This window comes from Bos javanicus, chromosome 22 (genome assembly GCF_032452875.1).
Source record: "Bos javanicus breed banteng chromosome 22, ARS-OSU_banteng_1.0, whole genome shotgun sequence".
Taxonomy (NCBI): Eukaryota; Metazoa; Chordata; class Mammalia; order Artiodactyla; family Bovidae; genus Bos; species Bos javanicus.
Genome location: NC_083889.1, coordinates 23,344,027 through 23,368,687, shown reverse-complemented (window position 1 = coordinate 23,368,687; position 24,661 = coordinate 23,344,027). Strand labels below are relative to the sequence as shown.

The 24,661-nt window shown below is 39.2% G+C and overlaps 1 protein-coding gene across 3 annotated transcripts in view; it reads left to right on the top strand.

Moving 5' to 3' along the window:
* CNTN4 (contactin 4) overlaps positions 1 to 24,661 on the top strand; it is a 1,026,926-nt gene that overhangs the window by 928,855 nt on the left and 73,410 nt on the right. For all 3 annotated transcript variants that reach the window (XM_061396381.1, XM_061396379.1, XM_061396380.1), the window contains one exon: positions 1,867 to 1,994. In XM_061396381.1, coding sequence (XP_061252365.1) covers positions 1,867 to 1,994 — 128 coding nt within the window. The remainder of the gene's footprint in view (positions 1 to 1,866; positions 1,995 to 24,661) is intronic.

The following is a 24,661-nucleotide window of genomic DNA, read 5'->3' as shown; positions in this document are numbered from 1 at the left end:
TGTTAAATAAAGCTGTGTTCCTCCTAGTTCTTTTCTGAAGGACTCTGTTAAGGCTGGTACTGGTGCCAAGTGCTTTAGCCATTCTGAATTCCAATAACAGTATTGATTTTTCTCTTTTTTTTGCTTTTTTACACAAATGTTTGTTTCTCTGTTAAATATTCCCTTTAAATACAAGGAATGAATTCTAAATCATCATAAAGATGAATTAAAAATGAAAGCCCTCCAGTATAGCATGCATAATCACTGTGGACTTGGTTACTACTGGTGTGCACTGTTTAACATCAAAAACAAATACAGCTTATTTGAAAATCACGCTACTGGATTTTTTAGCTCTTCCTCTGTGACCAGTTCGCTCAATCACTTAAGAGATGCTTACAGGGTATCTATTATGTACTAGATCCAGGAGATTAAGTCCTAAAACAGAGTCCCTGTATTCAGGGAAGCTAATGTTCCATCTGATAGGAGAGTTAACAGGTAAAGAAAACTTCTGCATTGAGTTGAATGGGAAGAAATAAAGTGGCTGCAGAAACAAGATTAACAGGAAAAGGGAAATCCATTTAGAAATGTAAGCCAGGGAAAGTCCATAAGGAACAACTAGCCACAAGTTGAGGTCCCGAGAGAGCGTGAAGGTGATAGCTGTGTCCTGATGTCGAGGCAGACAGAGAGCAAATATTACAGGAAAGTCCCGAGGAGGGAAGGAGGTCAGATGCTTTAGGAACCTGCAGAAGACCTGTGTGTCTAGACCTCACTGAAGGGTAGAAAGATTAAGATGAAATGAGAAAGGCAAAGTCAAGAGAAGGGCAAAGGCCAGATTCCTTAGGCCATATAGGTTCTGGGAAAGAATTTGTTCTGAGTGCAAAGTGGAGCTGAAGATGGATCTGTAAGCCTGAGGGGTGAGGTAATTTGTATTTTAAAAGATCGCCTGGCCACTGACTGAAGGATGCACTTGAGAGGCAGGAGTAGAAATAGCCAGATCATTTAAGAGGCTGTTGTGGTAGGTTGGGTGAGAAAGTGGGAGCCAAGGAGATAGACAGGAGTGGGTAGATTTGAAAGATGCAGTAAATATTCAACAGACATGTACCTTGAATAAGCCATCTGTGTACATTTCTTATTTCTCCAACTATCCTCTAAGGCAAGCTGTATGCCTTGTTCATCTGCATACCCTTCCCTTCTGCTATAGTCATGTTGCAAACAGGCTTCCCTCCAGTCCCCCTGTTCCAGTTTTGTGTCCGTCAGTGGAAATGCTTCCTTCCCACCTGGTGGTAGATATTTGTCCCTAATTGTGGGCCCTGAGATGCACCATCCACATTTGCTGTTCTGCCAAAGTCATACCATGTTGTGGAATATTTTAATTTTTTTTAGTTCAGCTCTTGCATCTCATTAAAAGTGTATTGTCTGACATATTTCAGGAAGAAATAAGCTTAATAATAACTCATTTAATTTAAGCCTCTCGAGAAGGAAGAAAACATTTTCAATGAAAATGCATAAAGTGGCCCATCAAGGATTTTTCTTTCTTATTCTTCAGCAGTTTAATGATGAATGGTAATCTACAATAAGCTTTCCTTTTGGATAATGTGGTTATAGCTGCCAAAGAGAGAGAATGGTTACATCCTGTCTCATATTTCTAGCAGTTATCCCAACAGAATGTTGAAACCATATTAGCAATTAAAGTAATATAATTACTAAATAAATCACACATCCTAATTATATTTATCTGTATGCAGGTAAATATCATAAATAAAGATGAGGCTGTCAAGTGATGTAACTATGATTTAATAGTTTGAAAATGACAGGATGACAGAAATATTTTTCAGTTGGTCATATGAAGTAAACTTACCATTTGGGGTTTATCTTCTTTAATTTCAGAATTACCATTTCTGAAGATGGAAGCCTCAGAATCATCAATGTGACTAAATCAGATGCTGGAAGTTACACCTGCATAGCCACTAACCATTTTGGAACTGCGAGCAGTACTGGAAACCTTGTAGTAAAAGGTAATGACTAACCCAGAGAACCAAAGGCGATGGCACCCCACTCCGGTACTCGTGCCTGGAAAATCCCATGGGTGGAGGAGCCTGGTGGGCTGCAGTCCATGGGTCGCTAAGAATCGGACACGACTGAGCGACTTCCCTTTCACTTTTCACTTTCATACATTGGAGAAGGAAATGGCAGCCCACTCCAGTGTTCTTGCCTGGAGAATCCCAGGGACAGGGGAGCCTGGTGGGCTTCCATCTATGGGGTCGCACAGAGTCGGACACAACTGAAGCGACTTAGCAGCAGCAGCAGCAACCCAGAGAACACGTAGATTGACATATGTGTCGCCATTTCAAATAATGTAACCTATTGAAGTGGCATCCTTCATATTAATATCACAGATATCACTGTGTTGCTAAATTAACCCATCAAGGCAAACATGGTATGATTAACAATTCTTAGAGAACTGTCATTCATGAATATGATGGAAAGGCTATCTTATTTCGGAATCATCCAATACAATTTTGAGAATCACTGCCATTGTATCTATTATAATATTCTAACTAATGTTATCTTCAATCCTTTAATTAAATTTCTTCACGTCTCTATAGATTTGAAATTCATGTCTAGGAACACCAAAACCCATGGCTCAAATACTATTTTTAGCTAACATTGTTTAAACAATGACATTGGAGATTTTTAAAAGAGCTGCCTTGGTTATTCAGAGGCGTGGATATGGATTATTGTACCCATAAAGGGCTTTGGCCACCTTTGCGCTTTGCTTCAGTCACCCAGCCCACCCTGCCAGTTTTAAGGAAATAAAATTTTCCACATTCCTTCACCTGGGTGCTTTATAGTAGATGACAGAACACCAGTTTGATGGGATGTGCTGAAAGTACCAAGTAAGAATTGTGAAGATGAGGTTTTAATTTACATTTCATTTGCATTTATGTTACTTTATATCTGGCTGCCAAATCAAAGAATTTTTAAATTGAAGGGATCTTGGCCATGACCTGACTGAGGAAGATAAAGCTCAGGTTGGTGAGTTTCTCAAGGTCACCAACAGCAGATATGAACCCTGGAATCCTGATTTTGCATTCTTGCTGTTTCTTTCTACTGTGCCAGGAAATCTTACTCATTTTTCCTGTTTCTCCATAATAGATATAGATGTGTTACAATGTATTTATTATTTCCCCTTGCCCATTTGTAACTCCCTCTGTGAAATAAGATAACCGAAGGCAAAGAAGAATATCCCAGAAAGAATATTTGCCTCTGTTTTAACAAAGAAAGCTAAAAATTATCTAATTACATATTTTGGAATCATTAGAAATTTGAAAAGTACTGCTGCTTGGGGCTGGTGCACTGGGACGACCCAGAGGGAGGATATGGGGAGGGAGGAGGGAGGGAGGGTTCAGGATGGGGAACACAGGTATACCTGTGGCGGATTCATTTCGATATTTGGCAAAACTAATACAATATTGTAAAGTTTAAAAATAAAATAAAATTAAAAAAATAAAATAAAATAAAAAAAGAAAGAAAAGTACTGCCATTTAGGGAAGCCTTTTTATCATAAGGGGATTCCCTGGTGGCTCAGAGGTTAAAGCGTCTGCCTTCAATGTGGGAGACCTGGGTTCGATCCCTGGGTTGGGAAGATCCCCTGGAGAAGGAAATGGTAACCCACTCTAGTAGTCTTGCCTGGAGAATCCCATGGATGGAGAAGCCTGGTAGCCTACAGTTCACAGGGTCACAAAGAGTCAGACACGACTGAGAGACTTCACTTTCACTTTCACTTTTTTATCATAAACATACTTGTCTATGTAGATAGAAAACTGTAAGTCCAAGAGTCAGACATAAATCTGTATTTATGTTGACCCCAGCTATTTCAATCTATTAATTATTCACTTGGAGCAACAGCATGGGTATGTGACTGTGTGTTCACTCTGTTTTAAAGGGCAAAGAAAAAAAGTTTAGATAATACTGGCATAGCAAAATTTCAGCTAGTGTCTTCACTAATGTATAGCTTTCTCAAATACAAAAGGAAAATTAGTGATGAACTAGAACCAGGAGGAACCCCAAGCTTTCAGAGATGATTAATAACATAGCTAAAACCTGATTAGCTATGAAGTAAGATAGCCTAAGACAAATAAAAATATCCCAGAAAGAATGTTTGCCTCTATTTTAATTTAATGAAGAAAGCTAAAAGTTACCTAATTACAAAAAAAAAAAAAAAAAAGTTACCTAATTACATATTTTGGAGTCATTAGAAGTTTGAAAAGTACTGCCATTTAGAGAAGCGTTTTTATCATAAACATACTTGTTTATGCAGATAGAAAACTGTAAGTCCAAGAGTCAGACATAAGTCTATATTTACCTAAGCACAGGCGCCATATATATGCTCTATATATTGTTAAAACTGGGGGGGAGGTTCACATGTAGAAATAAGTTATGCCTTGTGTTTGGTTGGCATCCGTCCTATAAGCCTTGACTTCTTCAGCTCTCAAAATAGTTGGCAGAAGTTCCTCTCTTTCCCATCAGAGTTCATCTTCACCAGCAGTACTGCCAGTCCCAAGGTAAAACCATTCACAGGCATGCAGAGACTTCCCTGCTGCTGCGCTTATACTGAATTATGGTGCAAAGCTTAGCAATACACCGATGATAAGATATGCCACGATCGCCTCCTTATTTGGGTGGATATAAATGTTGCTGAGTAATAACTTCTACCTATGTTAAGAAACTTAACACTTCATTTCTTGCCTTCCAGTTAACATCTTAAACAGTGATTTCCCCAGGTATGGTATAAAAGATCATTTTAGACAATTCAGAGTTAATTTTTTTGTTTCCTTTACTAACTATATATATATATACACACACACATATATATATATCTTTCCACGTGTATTAGGAAAATGTTACTTTTTCATTAATGGCAATGATTTTTAAAAAACTCCTTTTAAAATATATTTATATTTCTAAAGAAATATTGTTTGTATTATTATAAAAGGATGTGCAAAGGGTTGTTAAGGTGGTACACAACGATTGGAAGATGTGATTAATGCCAGTTTTCCATTTCCATTCCAAAACATAAGACAGTTTTAGCGGACTTTAAGGGAAAGGATAGAGAGGGACATGTAACAGGGTCAGTACACACCTGCCTGTGCTGGAGACATGTTATGCTGAGGCAAAGGAGCACTGAGATTGTGAAATAGATGGGGAAGGAGGAAGGACAGGTCCAAAAGAGCCCAGTGGCCTGTGGAAAGAGGAAAGCAGAGATCTGTAGGCAGAAACTGTGCGGTCAAAGTAGTATGTTCCCCACTTGATTGTGGATGAATTCATTTGTTTCCAAGCAGAGTTCTTTCCAGGCTTGGCTGTGGGTATTCAACTGTAGTCACTTTTTCCAGAGAGGCCGTCTAATTTTTGTTTTGTTCTGTTTGAGTATTTATTTATTTATTTTTGGTTGTACCGGGTCTTCATTGCAGTGCAGGCTTTCTCTAGTTGCAGTGAGTGGAGGCTGTCTTTTTTGCAGCACACTGGCTCCTCATTGCGGTGGCTTCTCTTGCAGTGGAGCACGGGCTCTAGGCGCATGAGCTCAGTAGTTGCAGCTTGAGGGCTCAGTAGTTGTGCCTCATGGGCTTAGTTGCTCCTAGGCATGTAGAATCTTCTCGGACCAGGAATCTAACTCAGGTCCCTCACATTGGCAGGAGGCTCCTCAACCACTGTACCACCAGGGAAGTCCCCTCTCCCAAGTGAGATGGGGAAAAAAAGAAAATGAGCTTTATTTGGTTAATATGTTCACAGGAGTTAACCGTATGACTTGGGTAAGGTCAGGTGTTTCAGAGTATATTTATTTCCTGTTGCTTGATTCTGAGTCCCATTTGCATTAATGGGAAGTATGCGGGTGTGTGTGTGTGCGCGCGCAGAGGGGCACTCAGACTGCCAGGTCGCTGAGAAGGACATTAACATAAACGGAGAAATAGAATTTAGAAATCTGCCTCATAAAGCACGATAAAGGCAGAGAAAACCGTTCTGAACTCCACATGAACTGTGCCAGGTCTTGAATCGAACATCAAAATGCTTGAGCCCTACACCTTTAATGTAAATGTAGCAAAATAGCCCGAAATGTGATGGAGCGCTGTATCTTAATTCAATTTAGAGATCCACAAAGGGACTGATTTATCAGAGAAGTTATGCTCTAACCTTAAAATGTGCTTATATTCGTTTTGATCTCCTCCAGTGTCTGGGATTAAAACACTATGAAGGTCAGGCATCAGACAACATCTTCTCTAACCTTTTTGCAATAATTTTGTCATTAGCAATGCTTTTAAGATCCAATTCTCTTCCATCCCCCTACACTAGTTTTTTGGAGAGAAGCTGAAGATACTGTCAAACATAGGGACAGTAAGTAAAGCCGGCAGGGGAGAAGGGGAGAAGGGAATAGATCTACTACAGCAGGTACAGCAGGTTTAAAATAAATCTCTAGCAGACGACCACAAAGTAGATAAATATTCAGGTTATGCATGAGCGGGCTTCTAAACTGCAGAATTCTGACAGGTGCCCAGGGGGCTCTTGATTATCATCCCATCATCTGAATTTCTAAATTTGACTGATTTTTTTTTTAGCTAGTTAGCATCTATTTGGAATTTTGAGTCGCTCTTTTATTTTAAGCAAGAATGATTCTCAAGTCAGACCCCTGAATCTTAACAGAAAGCATCATATTTGACCTTTCATGGAAGATGTGCTTTAGCGATTGTGAACATCATTAAGAACTAGATGGAAGGCAGGCTACATTTCCATGCAGTACTGTACTTACTAATTCATTTTTATCTGTAGAGCAGAGTTAAAGGCATGCCATTTAACTCACATGCATGAGGCAGTGTCTTTATTGCACAGGCTTCCTATGACAGGTATTTTTAAGTAGCAATCCTCAAGAAGAGTGACTTCTCTTTGTCTTGGATGTAGTTCAGCAAGATAACTATGGTAATAGCTACCCTAGATCTTATTGATCATCTCCCAGGCTCAAAATGAAATGCAGGGCTGTAAGCTGTGGTGTTATCTAGCTGAACTACATCCAAAGTGACCTTGAGTAACTAACTCTCTGGCTGGTGGTTCCAGACCATACTTTGAGGGGCCCTGAAAGTGAAAGAAAGCGAAAGTGTTAGTCACTTAGTCATGTCCAACTCTTTGTGACCCCATAGACTGTAGCCCGCCAGCCTCCTCTGTCTATGGAGTTCTCCAGGCAAGCTACTGGAATGGGTTGCCATTCCCTTCACCAGGGGATGTTCCCAATCCAGGGATTGAAACCGGTTCTCCTGCATTGCAGGCAGATCCTTTACCATCTGAAGCTCTATCCTACATCAAACAACTTTGAACATGCTACCAACTAAGTGAAATTTCAGTGGAATGCTTAATAGAAATGCATATCGCTACTGCCTCACCCTTAACCTAACAAATCTAAATCTTTGAGGATGAGATGTGAAAACCGTACATTTTTAATAAACATCCCGCCTGATCCTCATACACACCAGAGTCTAAAAAGACTGAATTTTCAGTCACTGGCAAACTATGGCCTATGGGCCAAATTCAGGTAGCCATCTATTTTTGTATAACCCAGTGCTAAGAATGGTTTCCATGTGTTTTGCTGGTTGAAAAAAAAATCAAAAGAATAATAATACTTTCAGATATGTAGAAATTTTTATGAAGTTCTTATTTCAGTGTGCATAAATCAGGTTTTAGTGAGATATAGCCATGTCGCTTGTTTACATTATTGATGATGGTTGTGTCTGTACAACAGCAGATGGAATAGTCAAGACAGAGACCATGTAATAGCCCACCAGACTCCTCTGTCCCTGGGATTCTCCAGGCAAGAATACTGGAGTGAGTTACCCTTCCCTTCTCCAGGGGATCTTCCTGATCCAGGCATCGAACCCGCCTCTATTGCTTTGCAGGCAGATTCTTTTTACCATCTGAGCCACGAGGGGAGACCATGTAAAGTATAGCTATCATCAGTTTTGCCTCTTGACCAGCAAAGCCTAAAGTATTTGCTACTCAGTTTTTTACAGAAAAAAAGAAACTTTCTAATCCCTTCTCTTTTTTTAACTTTTTATTTTATGTTAGAGTATAGCTGATGAACAATGTTGTGATGGTTTCAGGTGGACAGCAAAGGGACTCAGCAATACACAAGCATATGTCTGGTCTCCGCCAAGCTCCTCTCCCATCCAGGCTGCTATATAACATTGAATAGAATTCCCTGTGTTATATGATAGGACCTTATTGATTATCCATTTTAAATATAGCAGTGTATTCATACTGAGCCCAGACTCCTTAACTGTCCCTTCCCCATCCTTCCACCCTGCTGCTGCTGCTAAGTCACTTCAGTCGTGTCTGACTCTGTGCGACCCCATAGATGGCAGCCCACCAGGCTCCCCCGTCCCTGGGATTCTCCAGGCAAGAATACTGGAGTGGGTTGTCATTTCCTTCTCCAATGCATGAAAGTGAAAAGTGAAAGTGAAGTCGCTCCACCCTGGCAACCATAAATTCATGAAGTCTGTGAGTCTGTTTTGTAAATAAGTTCATGTATATCATTTATTTTTAGATTCTGCATATAAGGGATGCCATATGATATTTCTCCTTCTGTGTCTGACTTCACTCAGTATGACCATCTCTAGGTCCATCCATGTTGCTGAAAATTGCATTGTTTCATTATTTTTAATGGCTGAGTAATATCCCATTATATATATTTATCACATCTTCTTTATCCAGTCCTCTGTCAGTGGATTGACAGAGGTTGATTCCATGCCTTGACTATTGCAAACTGTGCTGCAATCAACATTGGGGTGCATGTATCTTTTGAGACCATGTTTTTCTCCAGATATATGCCCAGGAGAGGGGTTGCAGGGTCATATGGTAGCTATTTTTAGTTTTAGTTGCTCTCTATACAAATTTTATACTGATTTCATATGGGTTTTAAAATGTTTCTTAGCAAATAAATTTCATTTAAATTTTTAACAATTTAATATGTAAATATATTTCTTTTATTTCAATTTTTATTCAGTGCACAGAATTACTTGTATTTTAAGAAAAAGTAAATTTGTACTTTATCTTTGTTAGAAAAAGGGGTTCTTTTTTCTTAAATTTATTTATTTTTAATTGGCGGATAATTCATTTACAATATTATATTGATTTCTCCCATTTATCAACATGAATTGGCCACAGGTATACATATGTCCCCTCCCTCTTGAACTTCCCTCCAACCTCCTACCCCGCCCCTCTCGGTTGTCAGTGAAACATAAACATTACCATGTGTAAAATTAGATATCCCTGGAAATTTGCTATATGTAGCAGGGAGCTCAGATCAGGTGTGCTGTGAAAAAGGATTCTTAGTAGTATTTAACTAAGACCACATATGCTCCTAATACAAGATTAGTTTGCATCTTCATTCCCTAACCCTGCAAAGTGAAAGTGTTCTTTGGCTTCCTGAACATTTAATTATTTGTCCCCTTGCCAGAATTGGTGCTCATTGTCCATTCCATCAAGTGTTTGCTTATATTTAGAAGATAAGATGCTATCCAATAATATAGATTGCAGAAAAAAAGGAATTTTCTTACCAATACCAAGGAGTTTCTAAAACATTATTACAGTGCATTATTTAAAATTGTTCTTCTGTTTTAACTATAGGAAATTGAAAAATATCAACCTCTCCATGCATGGCATGACTGATACGATAGTCTTTTCAATTGGAACTTTTTTTGAAAATAAGTTTGAAGCAGCCCACATCTTCTATGTAAAATTATTCAAGGCTTTTTCCATATTTGACTGGGGATCAATCAGAAATCAGTAATCAGCAATGACATTTTGCTACTAACACATAACAAAAGCTCTTAATGTTGGGCCCTTATAACAGAATACATTTCTACCTAATTAGATGTCTTCCACTGGAACCAATTATTTAGAGGCAATAATTAAGGGTCTTTCTAATAGGATTAGCACAAATTCTGACCCAAGGCATTTAGAGTAGGAAGGAAAAGTTTGTTGTTAGAAGTGCAGAATGCTAATTATGTTAGATCCCCTGGTAGAACAGTGGTCAGAACATTTCAGTACTAGATCCTATTAGATCTGAGAAGACCTACCACTCTAGACTTTGCAGCAGCTAACTCAAATAGTGGGACTTCCCTGATAGCTCATTTCTAAAGAATCTGCCTGAAGTGCAGGAGACCCCAGTTCAATTCCTGGGTCAGGAAGATCCACTGGAGAAGGGATAAGCTACCCACTCCAGTACTCCTGGGCTTCCCTTGTACCTCAGCTGGTAAAGAATATGCCTGCAATGCAGGAAACCTGTGTTCAATTCCTGGGTTGGGAAAATCCCCTGGAGAAGGGAAAGGCTACTGACTCCAGTATTCTGGCCTGGAGAATTCCATAGACTATACCCATGGGGTCGCAAAGAGTCGGACGTGACTGACGGAATTCCACTTTCACTTCACAACTCAAATAGCAGAAGCCTAAAGAAAGGGTGGATGATTGTGCCTCTTACGCTTCCTGTGTTCACTGACCATGATGTAACCTAGAACTCTTTTTCTGCCAAAACATGAAGCCAAGATTTTTATGAACAGAGCATAATTACTTCCCCTGAGATTCTTGTGAGCCCTAATGAAGGCCACACAGATTTAGCAAATAAAGTGCCTTTAGCAATATCAATCATGGATATGATCATTCTTTGCCTGATCCTCTCTGTAAAAGCGCTTTTCTCCTTTTATAATGCTGAGATTTAAATGTATTAAGACTGTGTGCCAGGGCAGTCTACCCTGAATCCATCCTGCCCATCATTTTTCCACTTCTGGTCTAGAGGGAGTCATAATTCCTTAACTATTGTGCTTCTCTATGCCAACCCTGCCCTTCCCTAAGAAGGCCTCTATGCTGAAGGCAGCTTTCATGTTCTTGCCTTTAATATAAAACGCATAGTGTGGACTAGTAAGATTTTGAAAAATTGTCAGCCTCATTAATAATCAGGGCGTCCCCGATGGCTCAGCAGATAAAGAATCTGCCTGTAATTCAGGAGACACAGGAGACACAGGTTCAATCCCTGGGCCAGAGAGATTCCCTGGAGAAGGGAAGCCACTCCAGTATTCTTGCCTGGAAAATTTCATGTACAGAGGAGCTGGCAGGCTGCAGTCCAATGGGTCACAAAGAGTCAGACATGGCTGAGTGACTAAGCATATCAGTAATAAGGGAAATGCAAATTAAAGTACCAGTGTGATACGACTTTACATATAAGATTGACAAAAGCTAGACATCTAACCAAATAATTTGTTAGTAAGGATAGAAGGAAAATAGTATTCACATAGTTTGAGTAGGAATGTGATCTGGGATAGACACTGATGTGAACAAGGAAAATTGGCCCAGCAATTCTATTTGAGATATTTACTCTAGAGGAAATTATACGTATTCTGAGATGGACTTGCAAAAATTTTCATTATGTTGTTTGTACATTATGTTGACGAAAAATATGCAGGCAAATTAAAGAATAATGCATATGGTAGTATTTCATATAATGTATTTTATTTATATAATGTATATAGCATGATTTAATAGAGAATTAGTGATAATAATATCATGAAATGTTTAAACATAAAAATACAATGCTCAGCATAAGTGCTAACCTGTGATTTTAATTTGTGAGGAAGGAGATCTGGAGTAAGGTTATATTAAAGGACTTTAGCTGTATTGATAATATTTTACTTGAGGGTAAATTCTTAATGTATATTTAGAGTGGAAAAAAGGCTAGAGGTCTATGGGGAAAATGTTAAAGACTGTTAATTCTATAAATGGAAATATGAGTATTGGTAATCATTTTTTAATAGTTTTACATGAGTGATCTCTGTAACGAAATTAAAAAAAAAAATCCCTCAGGTCAGAATTCCTGTACATGGTCAGGTATTATAGTCAAAATCACCCAGAGAATGCATCTTATTTTCTCCTTCTCTCCTAGACATTGTAGAATAGAGAAAACCTTATTACTAGTGATATTTAACCCGCTTGATCCAAGTATTTTCTTTTAAGGGGAAAAAAAAAACTACTGTAGAATGAAATGAATGGTTTATTTCCTAGTGAGTGCTTACCAATCAAAATAAACAAAACAAACAAACAAAAAATGCAAACAGAATATGACTCTTTGGCTTCATTAAATGTGAAGCACATAATTAATTTCTTTTCCAGCAATTCAAAGAGACTTGTGTTGTACTGATTCAGTTTAATTGAACTTATTACCACAAGCAGATAATAAGAAGTATATTGAAGATATCCATCTGGCTTGCACGGAAAACCTCACATGTTTCATTCTTCACGGCTGTCACAGACCATACTAATTGCCTCATTTCAGCTGTTTTACAATCAGTATGACTTAGCTATTAATGTGATAAAACCCTTACTTGAGAGGAGGTTGATATTAAAAAGCATAGATCTCTGACCTACCTCTGCCACCACTTCTGAACACATGCCCAGCATTATTAAAGTTGTATATTTTTCAAATACATAAATAAAAATCCCTCTCTTTCTCATGTACATCTTTTAAAGTTACATCTGTCCTCTTGCATCTTGCCACAGAGCTAGAAATGGTTTATGTTGAGATTTTTTAGTCATAAAATGTTGCAGAGTCAATGTGGTTTGTTTTCAACTATACTGAGTTTACTTTTTTATAATGTCCAATGCTGAAATGGATTTAATGCTAAATGGATTAAGCGACTAATTGTGTTATAAATAAGAAGGAAAGTAAAATTAAGCACTTTTATTTTCTGTTCCTAAATATCAGAGCTTCCTGTGGGGTTTGAGAATGATGTTTTGTCATGCAGACTGGCTTTATATGGACATGATTCCCTCATAAGCAGAGGGAGGGTGTGTGTGTGTGTGCCTTGTATTTTAGAGGTGGCCCCGTGGGGGAATCCAAGAGTTGGTTCCCAACTTTGAAAAGGAAAATTCTGTCTATTACAAACCTTGAACCAGAAAAGAGATATATCAGAATAATTCATAAGTGACTCTCACCTACCTTCCTTTCTTGGCATCTGTTTTCTGTGCCAGAAGCAGGAGGAATAGTGCCCTCCCAAACTTGTCACCTCACCAAAACCATGATTGAATTTCTCTGGCTGTCATATACAATCAAATCTAAGAAAGCCCTCCGAAAGACTGTGTGGGCCTTCAGGTTAAATACAGAACCTGACCAAGATGAAAGCAAGTTAATTAACATTTCCATCAACTCTCTCTGATTTACTCTAGCAAGATCCATTTCTAAAAGGTTAAAATGGTTGTCTGTTTTATGCAGCCATTTGAAGAGCTGAAAGTAGGTTACTGGTTATGGGAGAAGAAATGTAAGCAGAACATTTAGAGCAATGGGGGCTTCTTACATGGCCTTATAGCAGTTCTATAATCAGTGTGCAAGACATGTTATTAAGTGAAGATTAGCAACATCTGCTTTGAAAATTTCCTGAACTGGAAAACATGTCACCTATTATCATATTAACTCCCCCTCGCCTTTATCTCTTTTCAGCAGTAGAACTGCTTAGAAATATAAGTAAAGCTTGGCTACCTAAATATAAGTAAAGCTTGGCTACCTGAAACAGTAGGATCCTAAGGATGCAATCAGAAGTGCCTTTTCTTCCACATCTACTCTTTTAAGCCTAGCCCACATCTCCTCTGATATAATATTGATCTGCCTCTACTGCCTTTGCCCACAGGGTAAGTAAAACATCTAGTCACATGGTCACAATGCTATTTGTACTAATACGTTTTGATGCCTAAGACAAAAGAAACAATTATAAAGACCAATATAGATGATATAGGAGCACTGATGCAGTCTGGATGTGAGAGTTGGACTGTGAAGAAAGCTGAGAGCTGAAGAATTGATGCTTTTGAACTGTGGTGTTGGAGAGGACTCTTGAGAGTCCCTTGGACTGCAAGGAGATCCAACCAGTCCATTCTAAAAGAGATCAGTCCTGGGTGTTCTTTGGAAGGAATGATGCTAAAGCTGAAACTCCAGTACTTTGGCCACCTCATGCGAAGAGTTGACTCATTGGAAAAGATTCTGATGCTGGGAGGGATTGGAGGCAGGAGGAGAAGGGGACGACCGAGGATGGGATGGCTGGATGGCATCACCGACTTGATGGACATGAGTTTGAGTGAACTCCGGGAGTTTGTGATGGACAGGGAGGCCTGGCATGCTGCGATTAATGGGGTCGCAAAGAGTCAGACACGACTGAGCAACTGAACTGAACTGAACTGATGCAGTCTGGATATGAGGAAATAGTCAAAAGATGTAAAAGATGTAGCCATCTCTCTCCCTGTAAGGCACTGTGGGCCTTGGACCACAAGCAATAGAATTGCCTAGAGTTTTGTTTTTAATAAATGCACATTCCTGGACCCTGTCCTGGTGAACAAAACCCTCCAGGGGTGCAACCCAGAAATTTTCATTTTTAGTAAGTTCTGCAGAGAACGCCTAAATACGTCAAAGGTCAAAAACCTAGGAGCTCACAGTCTAAGGGTGGATACTATTAACAAGAGCCAAGAAATAGACTGTGTTCAGACTGTGGAAGGAATAAAAAAGTGGAGTGAGTGACTAACTGGGGGAGTAAAGGTGATCATTGAACTGGGAATTAAAAAATGAATTAGAGTTCAGCAGGTTAAAAAATGTAAAGGTAATTGCAGGCAGAAAGCACTTACCTAATGTATGAGAGGAATGGAAATCCTCAGCACATTCAGGAAAAATACATGTGAAAGAGGAGATGAGAACACTTCCTAAGAGGCAGGCCCTGAAACACTATTGATCCCATTTCAGCAACTGTGGACCGTAGAGAGAAAAATATTTTGATTTTTCTTTTTTAAAGCAAAGAAAACACGTTCTATCAATTGTACCTAAATGATCTTGACACCAACTTCAGGGGAAATTTTGCATTTTCTAAGAAAATTTAGAAAGAAAAGCTATTATCACCAACATAGGATTTTTTTAATTACCTTTAAAGTAGGGGATAATCCATATTATTTATAGAAATATTAGGAAAAAGACAATCTCATTATTCAGAGAGAGCCACATAAGTTTTTATGTTGTCTTCCAGAATTACATCCAGGCATACCTAGATATATGTAATAGATGTATACGTGTATATGTATGTCTCTGTGTGTATATTTATTTATTGTTTATTTGCTTGGCTGTGCTGGCTCTTAGTTGCAGCATGTGGAATCTCTAGATGAGGCCTGTGGGGTCTGGTTCACTGACGAGGACTAAACCCGGGCCTGCTGCATTGGGAGAACACAGGCTTAGCCACTGTGCCACCAGGGAAGTCCTATGTGTGTGTCTGTCTTCAAACCTGTAAATAAATATCCTTGTTACCAAAAGATTACATTATACACATTGTCCCACAACTTCTTTTGTCATTAATAACTTTCTGTCAGCATAGATTTTCAAATGAGAAATAAGTACTAACCTTTTTTTTTTTTCCTCTTATAAATATGTTCCTTTCTCCTGCTAGTCAAAATAGCATCAAGAAGACACCTTTAAAAAAAAACTCTCTTGTGTTACATATGCAGGCAAGATGGGGAAGAGACAGGAGGATAATTTGGAGGACTGGTTTAAATGTCTCACCCCAAAATTTTGATTAGGGCATGCATGTCAGCCTGGAAGGGAGGTCCTGAACTATCCCTCTGCCCTCTTTCCTCAACCTTTCCCTATTGAAATTTCTTATCAGTGACACATGACGTTACTCATAATATGCTGAGTACATTTTCTGATCACATGAACCATGAGGGAATAGATGAAATGACAGAACCAGTATTCAAAAGATAATCATGGGAACCAAATGTAACAAGATTAATTTTAATACTGGCAACTGTAAAGGTTTGTACTTGGCTCCAAAAGTAAAGTTGAAAGAGTAAAAGTTTAGGGTCAGGCTGTGTGTTAAAGGTCTTGCTGACTGTAAGATTACTGGTGAGTTAACAATATTCTGTGCTTTAGAAAAAAAAGCAAATTATATCTATAACTTAATGGAGAACCCAAAACAAGAGAGGAAACCAAAATTCTTAAACTCTACAGTAGCCCCAGTGAAAATAAAACTTGAGGAGGACTGTGGGTTTTTTCAGACTGACATTAAAATTTAAAATCAGCCTAGAGAAAGACAACTGAGCAAATGATAGGAGACATAGCTGAAGGATGTTAAGCCAAAGCAGAGGAGTTAGGGAGGGTGGAAAGGAACATTTCAAGAACTGTCAAACTCTGTGTGGTATCAAAGGGCAGTCCCTAAATAGGTAATAAATGTAACAGAGGATATTATTTGTGTTCAATAAAAGGAAAAAGTTTCAAACAATTAGACCATGAAGAAGATGAAACAAATGATTTTTTAGAAAAATTATCAATGAGGTTCATTTCCAGACTGGACATCTACTCCAGGGTAACACTGCAGAAAGAATTCATGCAACAGACAGAAGTGCGTGGTCTCAGTGGCCTGCAAAAGGCATTTCCCAGTCGTTTTAACATTGTTGTGACCTGCTTCAGTGACTTTGTAAACACTGATCCATATGAACCTCCCAATTCTGAAATGTTATCAGTCTATGATTTTATAGTTTGAAAAATTTATTTCTGCCCTGTGCTTTTCTACCCCTGAGCGAAAATATTGCCGCTAGGTTGAATTCTGTCATGGTGACATTATTTTCTTATGGCAAAGTCCTTCTGTTTTTGTTTTTTCCTCCCAGCATGAATTTATCCATAATCACGAATGCAGTATGGGTTGAAAAGGTTATTCTGCTAATTATGAATAGTTTATTCTTAAAAGAGTCCTATGAAAATTGATTTTCTCTTAACTACGTGTTGGAATTCGAGGCTGTTGCGTAAACAATACCTGTGTTCATTGCTTGAGTTTTGAACCCTTCAAGAGGTAAGCCAAGGCAGTCAGGCAGATGGCAGTCAGATGTCAGCTTGTAACTCATACAACTGGTAGGTGAAAAAGTGACTGGGTACATAGCATTGGTGGGCTTCCCAAGACTGAACTGCACACTGGGTAGACTTGCACCATGGCACAGCCTCAGGTCAGCCATTACGAACCTTATAATGTGGAGGATCAGACCACTGTATGTGGTTGCAGGAGAAGGTAATGCAGAGCCAGGAATTCTTCACTGATTTTTCCCAGGTTCACCACTGGATGAGAAAGAGTGAGGTTAGGGGAGGAGAGAAGAGAGGACTCTTAAGAAGCATTAAGAGTCTTTAAACGTCAGCTATAGACCAGAGTTTGCAAACTGGTGCTCTCATGGCTAATTTTATTTGAATCCGCACACTCTGTTTTCTTTGGTTGTGAGAGTATTTAAAACTTTTGAATTGGAATGCTTTTAGAGGGGAGGCATGTATTCTGTAAATTGCTCCCAGACCTCATTATCCCTCATTGTCTCATATCTCTAAATCACACAGTGGTGATATCATCAGGACCTCTGTGAGCATTTGACATGCAATACTAAGTGGGTCCATGACTCTGAGAGAAAGATCAGCCTTTTGATTATTTTCATCTGTTACATTAGTAAGTGGATACAAACTGACCATGATAGGGCTAAGAGAAAAAGATGGTTGGAAGAGGGAATGTTTCAAATCATTCTGTTTATAATTCCGTACATTATTCTACTCCACATCTGCATTTCACTCCCATATCTCTACCAGGAGGTTATCAGTGGGATTAGAAACTTTGTTGTCTGAATGGACAGGGTCTTCTCAGGAGTGGCCAGTAGTTAATTGGGACAAGAAAACAGAAGTCATTATCTTTGAGAAATCTGAAGCAAATTGAGGCAGGTTATCACTTCTCACTGGGAAACAAATTGCTCCTGTCTTTAAAAAGACTCTGCTTTCTTTAGCTGCTGATGGGGGGTTCCTGTCAATTGTCATAGAGATGGGGAGAATATGGATTAATGGTAATAAAGTAGTGGTCATGAAATACCTACAAGCTCATTTCCATGAATGTTTCTAGTTGATTTGACTACTGTGTTTGAATGACAGAATTTGTGCTAAGCTTTAACTCTAGAAAATTGGGGTGCTATCTTCCAGCCAAAATCTTTAGTGTGCTGATCTGTTTGGGAAAGCTCTCTGTGTAAAGGAAAAGCCATAAATTATAGACAAAATAGCTCTTTCCCTTGGCTAATGTGTCTTTTTGGAACCCCTATCAGTCTGGGGTTTGAGGGGAGTGGAATTAGAGTTCAGCTTTACTGCCAAAAAAAAAAAGAGAGAGAGAGGAGAAAAAAAGGAAACAGTGGACAGTGTGGGGGTTTATAAAGATTGTGAATAGTTAAAAAAAAAAAAACTTGAGAAGGTATAACCAACTTTGTCTGAATTTTGTGAATATGGGAATGATTGCCTTCCAGTGGAAAGAACAGTGAGTGAGGTCCTGCCCACATGGGTTCTGGGTCCAGCTTAGTTACCAGCCCCTTGTGTGACACCATGTGGATCATACTGCCTCAGACTCTTTGTTTTCTCACCTGTAAAACGAAGAGCCCTGAATAGAGAGAGTGAAGCCTCCTCCAGTTCTGAAGTTCTGTCTATGACAAAGAACTGCTTAAGTTGGAATACAGAATGAAAGCCCTCTAATTTCCAATGTCTTTTTCACTCAACAACAAAAGAAAAATCTATCCAGAGGTACTGTCACTCAGGCTTTCAGAGAAGATGAGATGAAATCTTCCATGAACAGGAGATTTGCATTGTATAAACATTTATTCTGTATTAATTCAGGTTATAATACCTGAAAGAAAAATTAGAAATTAAGTGGTGTGGGCAGTTTTATCAACCACTCCATCCACGAGTGGCCATGAGACTGGGATCTGAAAGAACCCTAGCCTCACAGTGCCTTAGTCTTCACATACTTCTGAAAATATGATCACCTGGCCACCCTGAAGGGGATTCTAGCGTCTGATGACACGTTGTCTTTATACATGATGACCACCAAACACAAGCCAGCCACATCAGCAGGCTCAGAGCCAAAGACAGAGCTGCCTAGCAAACTGGCTCATTTGCATAATGTAGTGATTCCAAGCCTAGTGCCTTCCTGTGGGACTCTTAGGGCATTTTTCAGTATATAAAATTTTGTTATATATACTGACTTTGAGACTGAGCCCTGTTTAAATATATCAGAAAGCAGTGCAAACTTGTATATGAATGTTCATAGCAACATTATTTGCCATGACCAAAAGTGGCAAAAATCCACATGCCAATCATGTGTGATTTATCCAGTCAATGGTCTATGTAGACAATGGATGATTACTCATTAGATGATGAAATTCCAGTTGAGCTATTTCAAATCCTAAAAGATGATGCTGTGAAAGTGCTGCACTCAATATGTCAGCAAATTTGGAAAAAGCAGAGGCCACAGGACTGGAAAAGGTCAGTTTTCATTCCGATCCCAAAGAAAGGCAATGCCAAAGAATGCTCAAACTACCACACAGTTGTACTCATCTCACACGCTAGTAAAGTAATGCTCAAAATTCTCCAAGCCAGGCTTGAACAGTACATGAACTGTGAACTTGCAAATGTTCAAGCTGGATTTAGAAAAACCAGAGGAACAAGAGATCAAATTGCCAACATCCACTGGATCATGGAAAAAGCAAGAGAGTTCCAGAAAAACATCTCTTTCAGCTTTATTGACTATGCCAAAGCCTTTGACTGTGTCGATCACAATAAACTGTGGAAAATTCTGAAAGAAATGAGAATACCAGACCACCTGACCTGCCTCTGGAGAAATCTGTATGCAGGTCAGAAAGCAACAGTTAGAACTGGACATGGAACAACAGACTGGTTCCAAATAGGAAAAGGAGTACGTCAAGGCTGTATATTGTCACCCTGCTTATTTGCAGAGTACATCATGAGAAACGCTGGACTGGATGAAGCACAAGCTGGAATCAAGATTGCTGGGAGAAATATCAATAACCTCAGATATGCAGATGACACCACTCTTATGGCAGAAAGTGAATAAGAACTAAAGAGCCTCTTGATGAAAGTGAAAGAGGAGAGTGAAAAAGTTGACTTAAAGCTCAACATTCAGAAAACTAAGATCATGGCATCCAGTCCCATCACTTCATGGCAAATAGATGGGGAAACAGTGGAAACAGTGTCAGACTTTATTTTGGGGGGCTCCAAAATCACTGCAGATGGTGACTGCAGCCATCAAATTAAAAGACGCACACTCCTTGGAAGGAAAGTTATGACCAACCTAGGCAGCATATTAAAAAGCAGAGACATTACTTTGCCAACAAAGGTCCATCTAGTCAAAGCTATGGTTTTTCCAGTAGTCATGTATGGGTGTGAGAGTTGGACTATAAAGGAAGCTGAGCATCAAAGAATTGATGCTTTGGAACTGTGGTGTTAGAGAAGACTTTTGAGAGTCCCTTGGGCTGCAAGGAGATCCAACCAGTCCATCCTAAACAATACCAGTCCTGGATGTTCATTGAAAGGACTGAAGTTGAAGCTGAAACTCCAGTACTTTGGCCACCTGATGCGAAGAGCTGACTCATTTGAAAAGACCCTGATGCTGGGAAAGATTGAAGGCAGGAGGAGAAGGGGACAACAGAGGATGAAATGGTTGGATGGCATCACTAACTAGATGGACATGAGTTTGAGTAAACTCCGGGTGTTGGTGATTGACAAGGAGTCCTGGCATGCTGCGGTTCATGGGGTCTCTAAGAGTTGGACATGACTGAGTGACTGAACTGAACTGAACATACATTAATTATTCATCTGTAAAAGAGATGAAATACTGATACATGGGTTGGTCTTGAAAACATGATGCTAAGTGAAAGAAGTGACCAAAAAAAGGTTATATATTGTATGATGCCATTTCTATGAAATGTCAAGAACAAGCACATTCTTGGAAACCAAACGTAGATTAGCTTTTGCCAGGAAATGGGCAGATGGGAGAATTGAGACTAACTCTTAACAGGTACAGCTTTTTGTTTTGCTTGTTGAGGTCATAGAACTTTATGGAATTAGAAAGTAGTGATGATTACACAGAAAGTAAATATCCAAAAACCACTGAATTGTATACTTTAAAAGAAGAATTTTATGTGAAGTGAATTATATGTTTATTTTAGAAGGAAAAAAATAAGTTTTGATCTCTTTTGCACTCTGACAAAGAAAGAAAGAAAAAGAGAAAGGAACAATAAATTTACCAGCTCTGATATCTGGGAATCGTAATTCCTGGAGCTTGACACATTCTTAGGGATCACCAGCTTTATGATTTTCAGCTACTTAGGTGCTTCTCCTGATCCAGTTTCTACTGTGATCACAGTCCTCAACTCTGCTCCTGAATACATGGTTGGAGAAGTACTCTCACCACATCTTCCATGCACTGTAGCTCTGGAGACTCTTGGCCAGTTCCTCTCCATTCCTATGATGGCATGCTAAATATTAAAAGCAGCATAACTGGGTAGAGAAGGTCTCTGGAATATCCAATATGGTCCATCTCTTTCCTTATCTGCTAATATATCATTATAGGGTGATGAATACAGGCAGAAAGACAGATCAGGTTCAAATCCTAACATTACCACTTCCAAGCTGTTCAGGGTGAACTTGTGAAATGGGTATAACTGAGCCTACTACACAGGATTCTTGGGAAGACTAAATCAGATATATTTACATTCATTAGCACACATCAGTATTCAGATATTTATTGCCTTCTCTATGACTGCTGCTCACAGTCCAGCAGCTGAGAGCTCCTGCACCTGGCCGATCCGTTGTGCGCTGCAAACATCTTATGCATGCCTCTGCGTAGTTGGCTTCACAGATAAAGTGTTTCTGCCATGTTAGCTCAGTGTTTCCTCTCCCTGAGCTCTAGCACCCCCTCCTGAGTGCTCTGTTTCATCTGGTCACAGCCCCATCCATGGAGAGTTACCCTTATTACTGCCTTGATCTCCTCCCATATTTCTCTGTGACCATCTGCCTTGTTTCACCTATCACATTTTTTCAGCAGTCTGTTTATGACTCCCACTTGATTACTGTTCATTTCTGAAGCTCTAATGCCAAGCATACTATCAGTAAATTTTGATAAATCAATGAGATGAGGATAGTTCATTTTTCAGTGAAAAAATAACTCCCAGCTAATTGACAGCCGATAATGATGGGCCCTTATTTCCCCTTGGATGTTTATCGTTCTTCTTTAACTTTTTCTTATTATTGAATTAAAATAGTTAATATCTGTAAGCCCATGATCAACTTAAGAGCTATATTATTACCAGAAACTCAAATCTACTTATGTGCTCCTATCCTGATCCACCCCTCTGCCTTCCTTCCCAACAATTCTCCTTTTTTTGAAGTTGAAAGTTATGTTTTCTTAATTTTTAATTGGAGGATAATTTCTTTGCAATGTTGTTTGCTTCTACTGTACAACAGTGCAAATCAGCTATGAGGATACATATATCTTCTCCCTCTTGAACCTCCCTCCCCCTTCTCACCCCTCTACACGTTCGTAGAGCACCGAGCTGAGCTCCTGTGCTAACAGCAGCTTCCCATCAGCTAACTATTTTACACATGATAGTGTATATATGTCAGTGCTACTCTCCCGATTCGTCTCACCCTCTCCTTACCCAGCTGTGTCCACACGTCCATAGCCTGTTATACAGAGTAAAGTAAGTCAGAAAGAGAAAAACAAGTATAGTATATTAATGCATATATATGAAATCTAGAAAGATGGAACTGATGAACCTATCTGAAGGACAGGAATAGAGACACAGATATAGAGAGTTATGTTTTATTTGGCGGACATTCTTAGGACTTTAAGCAAGGGAAAGAGCATCTCAAATAACTCTGAAACAACTGCTCTGAGGAGGGAAGGGGCCAACTATTATCCTTCATTAGCGCTTTAATTAACTTCATATCTCTTAGATCCATGCCCATTGGGTCCTGCAGACAAACTGCATTTATAGGCTTACTCAGTTTAGTTTGGGCTGTTTTCTACCTCAATCATCATTAATATTTTACTCAAATAAACAAAGAGATGACTCAGTATCTACAGGAAATAATACTGGTCACTTCCCTTAACACAGAACATACACCATCTTTATTGAGTGAGGCAAATGGAAACTAGTTTTATTTTCCCATTTTATAAGGAAACCGAGGTTCAGAAAGGTAATGTGGCATGTTTCAGATACCCAAGTACTAAATAGCAATCTCGGGTCAGAATCCATCTTAAAATAAAATGTCCAGTGTAGTTTCCTTTATGCTGTACTATCTCTGAGACTGAGTCAGATAAGCATCCAATGAAAATAAAAATGGTACCTACCTCATAAAGATATTAAGGGAAGTAAATGACAGTTCTTTCAAGTGCTCAATACAGTACCTGTCCATGTGGTAGACTCAGAATAAATACTGAAAGCGAAAGTTTTAGTTGCTCAGTCGTGTCCAACTCGTCACGACCCCTTGGATGGCAGCCCACCAGGCTTCTCTGTCCATGGAATTTTCCAGGCAAGAATACTGGAGTGGGTTACCATTCCCTTCTCTGGGGATCTTCCCGACCCAGGGATTGAACCCGGGTCTCCTGCTTTGCAGGCTGATTCTTTACCGTCTGAGCCACCAGGGAAGCCCCATAATCAATATCAGGTGTCATTATTACCGTCACTATGGTATAGATCAGCAATTTAAAGTTTCAAGCCTCTAGAAAAATCTCCTGTGAAACCCTCTAACCTAGCCTGGAGGCAGAGCTAGCATTTCTGGCTGTGTCATTGGGTTGAATTGATGACCTGAGGCCATCTTGCTGTGACACAAGGAGAAGAACTTGTGTGTTGAGCTGTGGACAATATAAGCCCCACCAGTTATGATGACCAAGGCAAGCCTTAGCGCTATGGTGCATGTCTGCTCCCAGTGGGCTTAATTAAATAACCTTAACTTTAGTCCATTTAGTTTCTCAGCCTAAAGGTGAGAAATTCATCGTCTCTCTGAGCTTCAATTTCATCATCTAAAAAATGAAGTGCATCCTTCTTATTTACTTATGTATTTACACATGTTCTATTGCTTTTCTTTTTGTTTTGCAGTGGGCTTTGATGATTGTCTTTGTCTTCCATGTAACCATTATAATAATATGAGATATTTGGATAACTTTTCTTTTTACCATAAAATTCTTCTCGTTCACCCTACTTCCTTACTCCATTTTGTGACTGATTCCTTGTCATCCCTTAGGTCTCAGATCTCCTTCAAAGATCTCTTCTAACCATCTTATCACAAGAAGTTTCTTCCTGTTATTCTCTATCATAGTACCATGTTCATTTCTCTCACAACATTTTCAACATCTAAACATGCTTTTCACTTTTGCTCGTATGTCCATTATCCATCACCCTAACTAGAATGCAAGCTTCGTGAGGATCAGGACCGCTGACCTTTACCCCTAGTCTTTAGCACTCACCTCCACATAGTAGATGTTCTGTAACTGTGAATGAATGAATAAGTGAGTGAATGAACAAATGAAGGAGCAGACCACATTCATTAAGGGTTTTTTATAGCTTATTAGAATCATCATTTTTTCACAGTCTATTCATGAATTGGCCCATTTGGAAGAACCCTTTGACAGCCTTGGAAGAGATCAAATCATCTCTTCTAGCCCCTTCTTTTTGCAGAGGAAACTAGAAAGGGGAAATTACATATCCAATCTGACACCCAAAAGTCTCTTCTTCCCTCTACTCTATCATGCTGCCTCCCAAAGGAGCT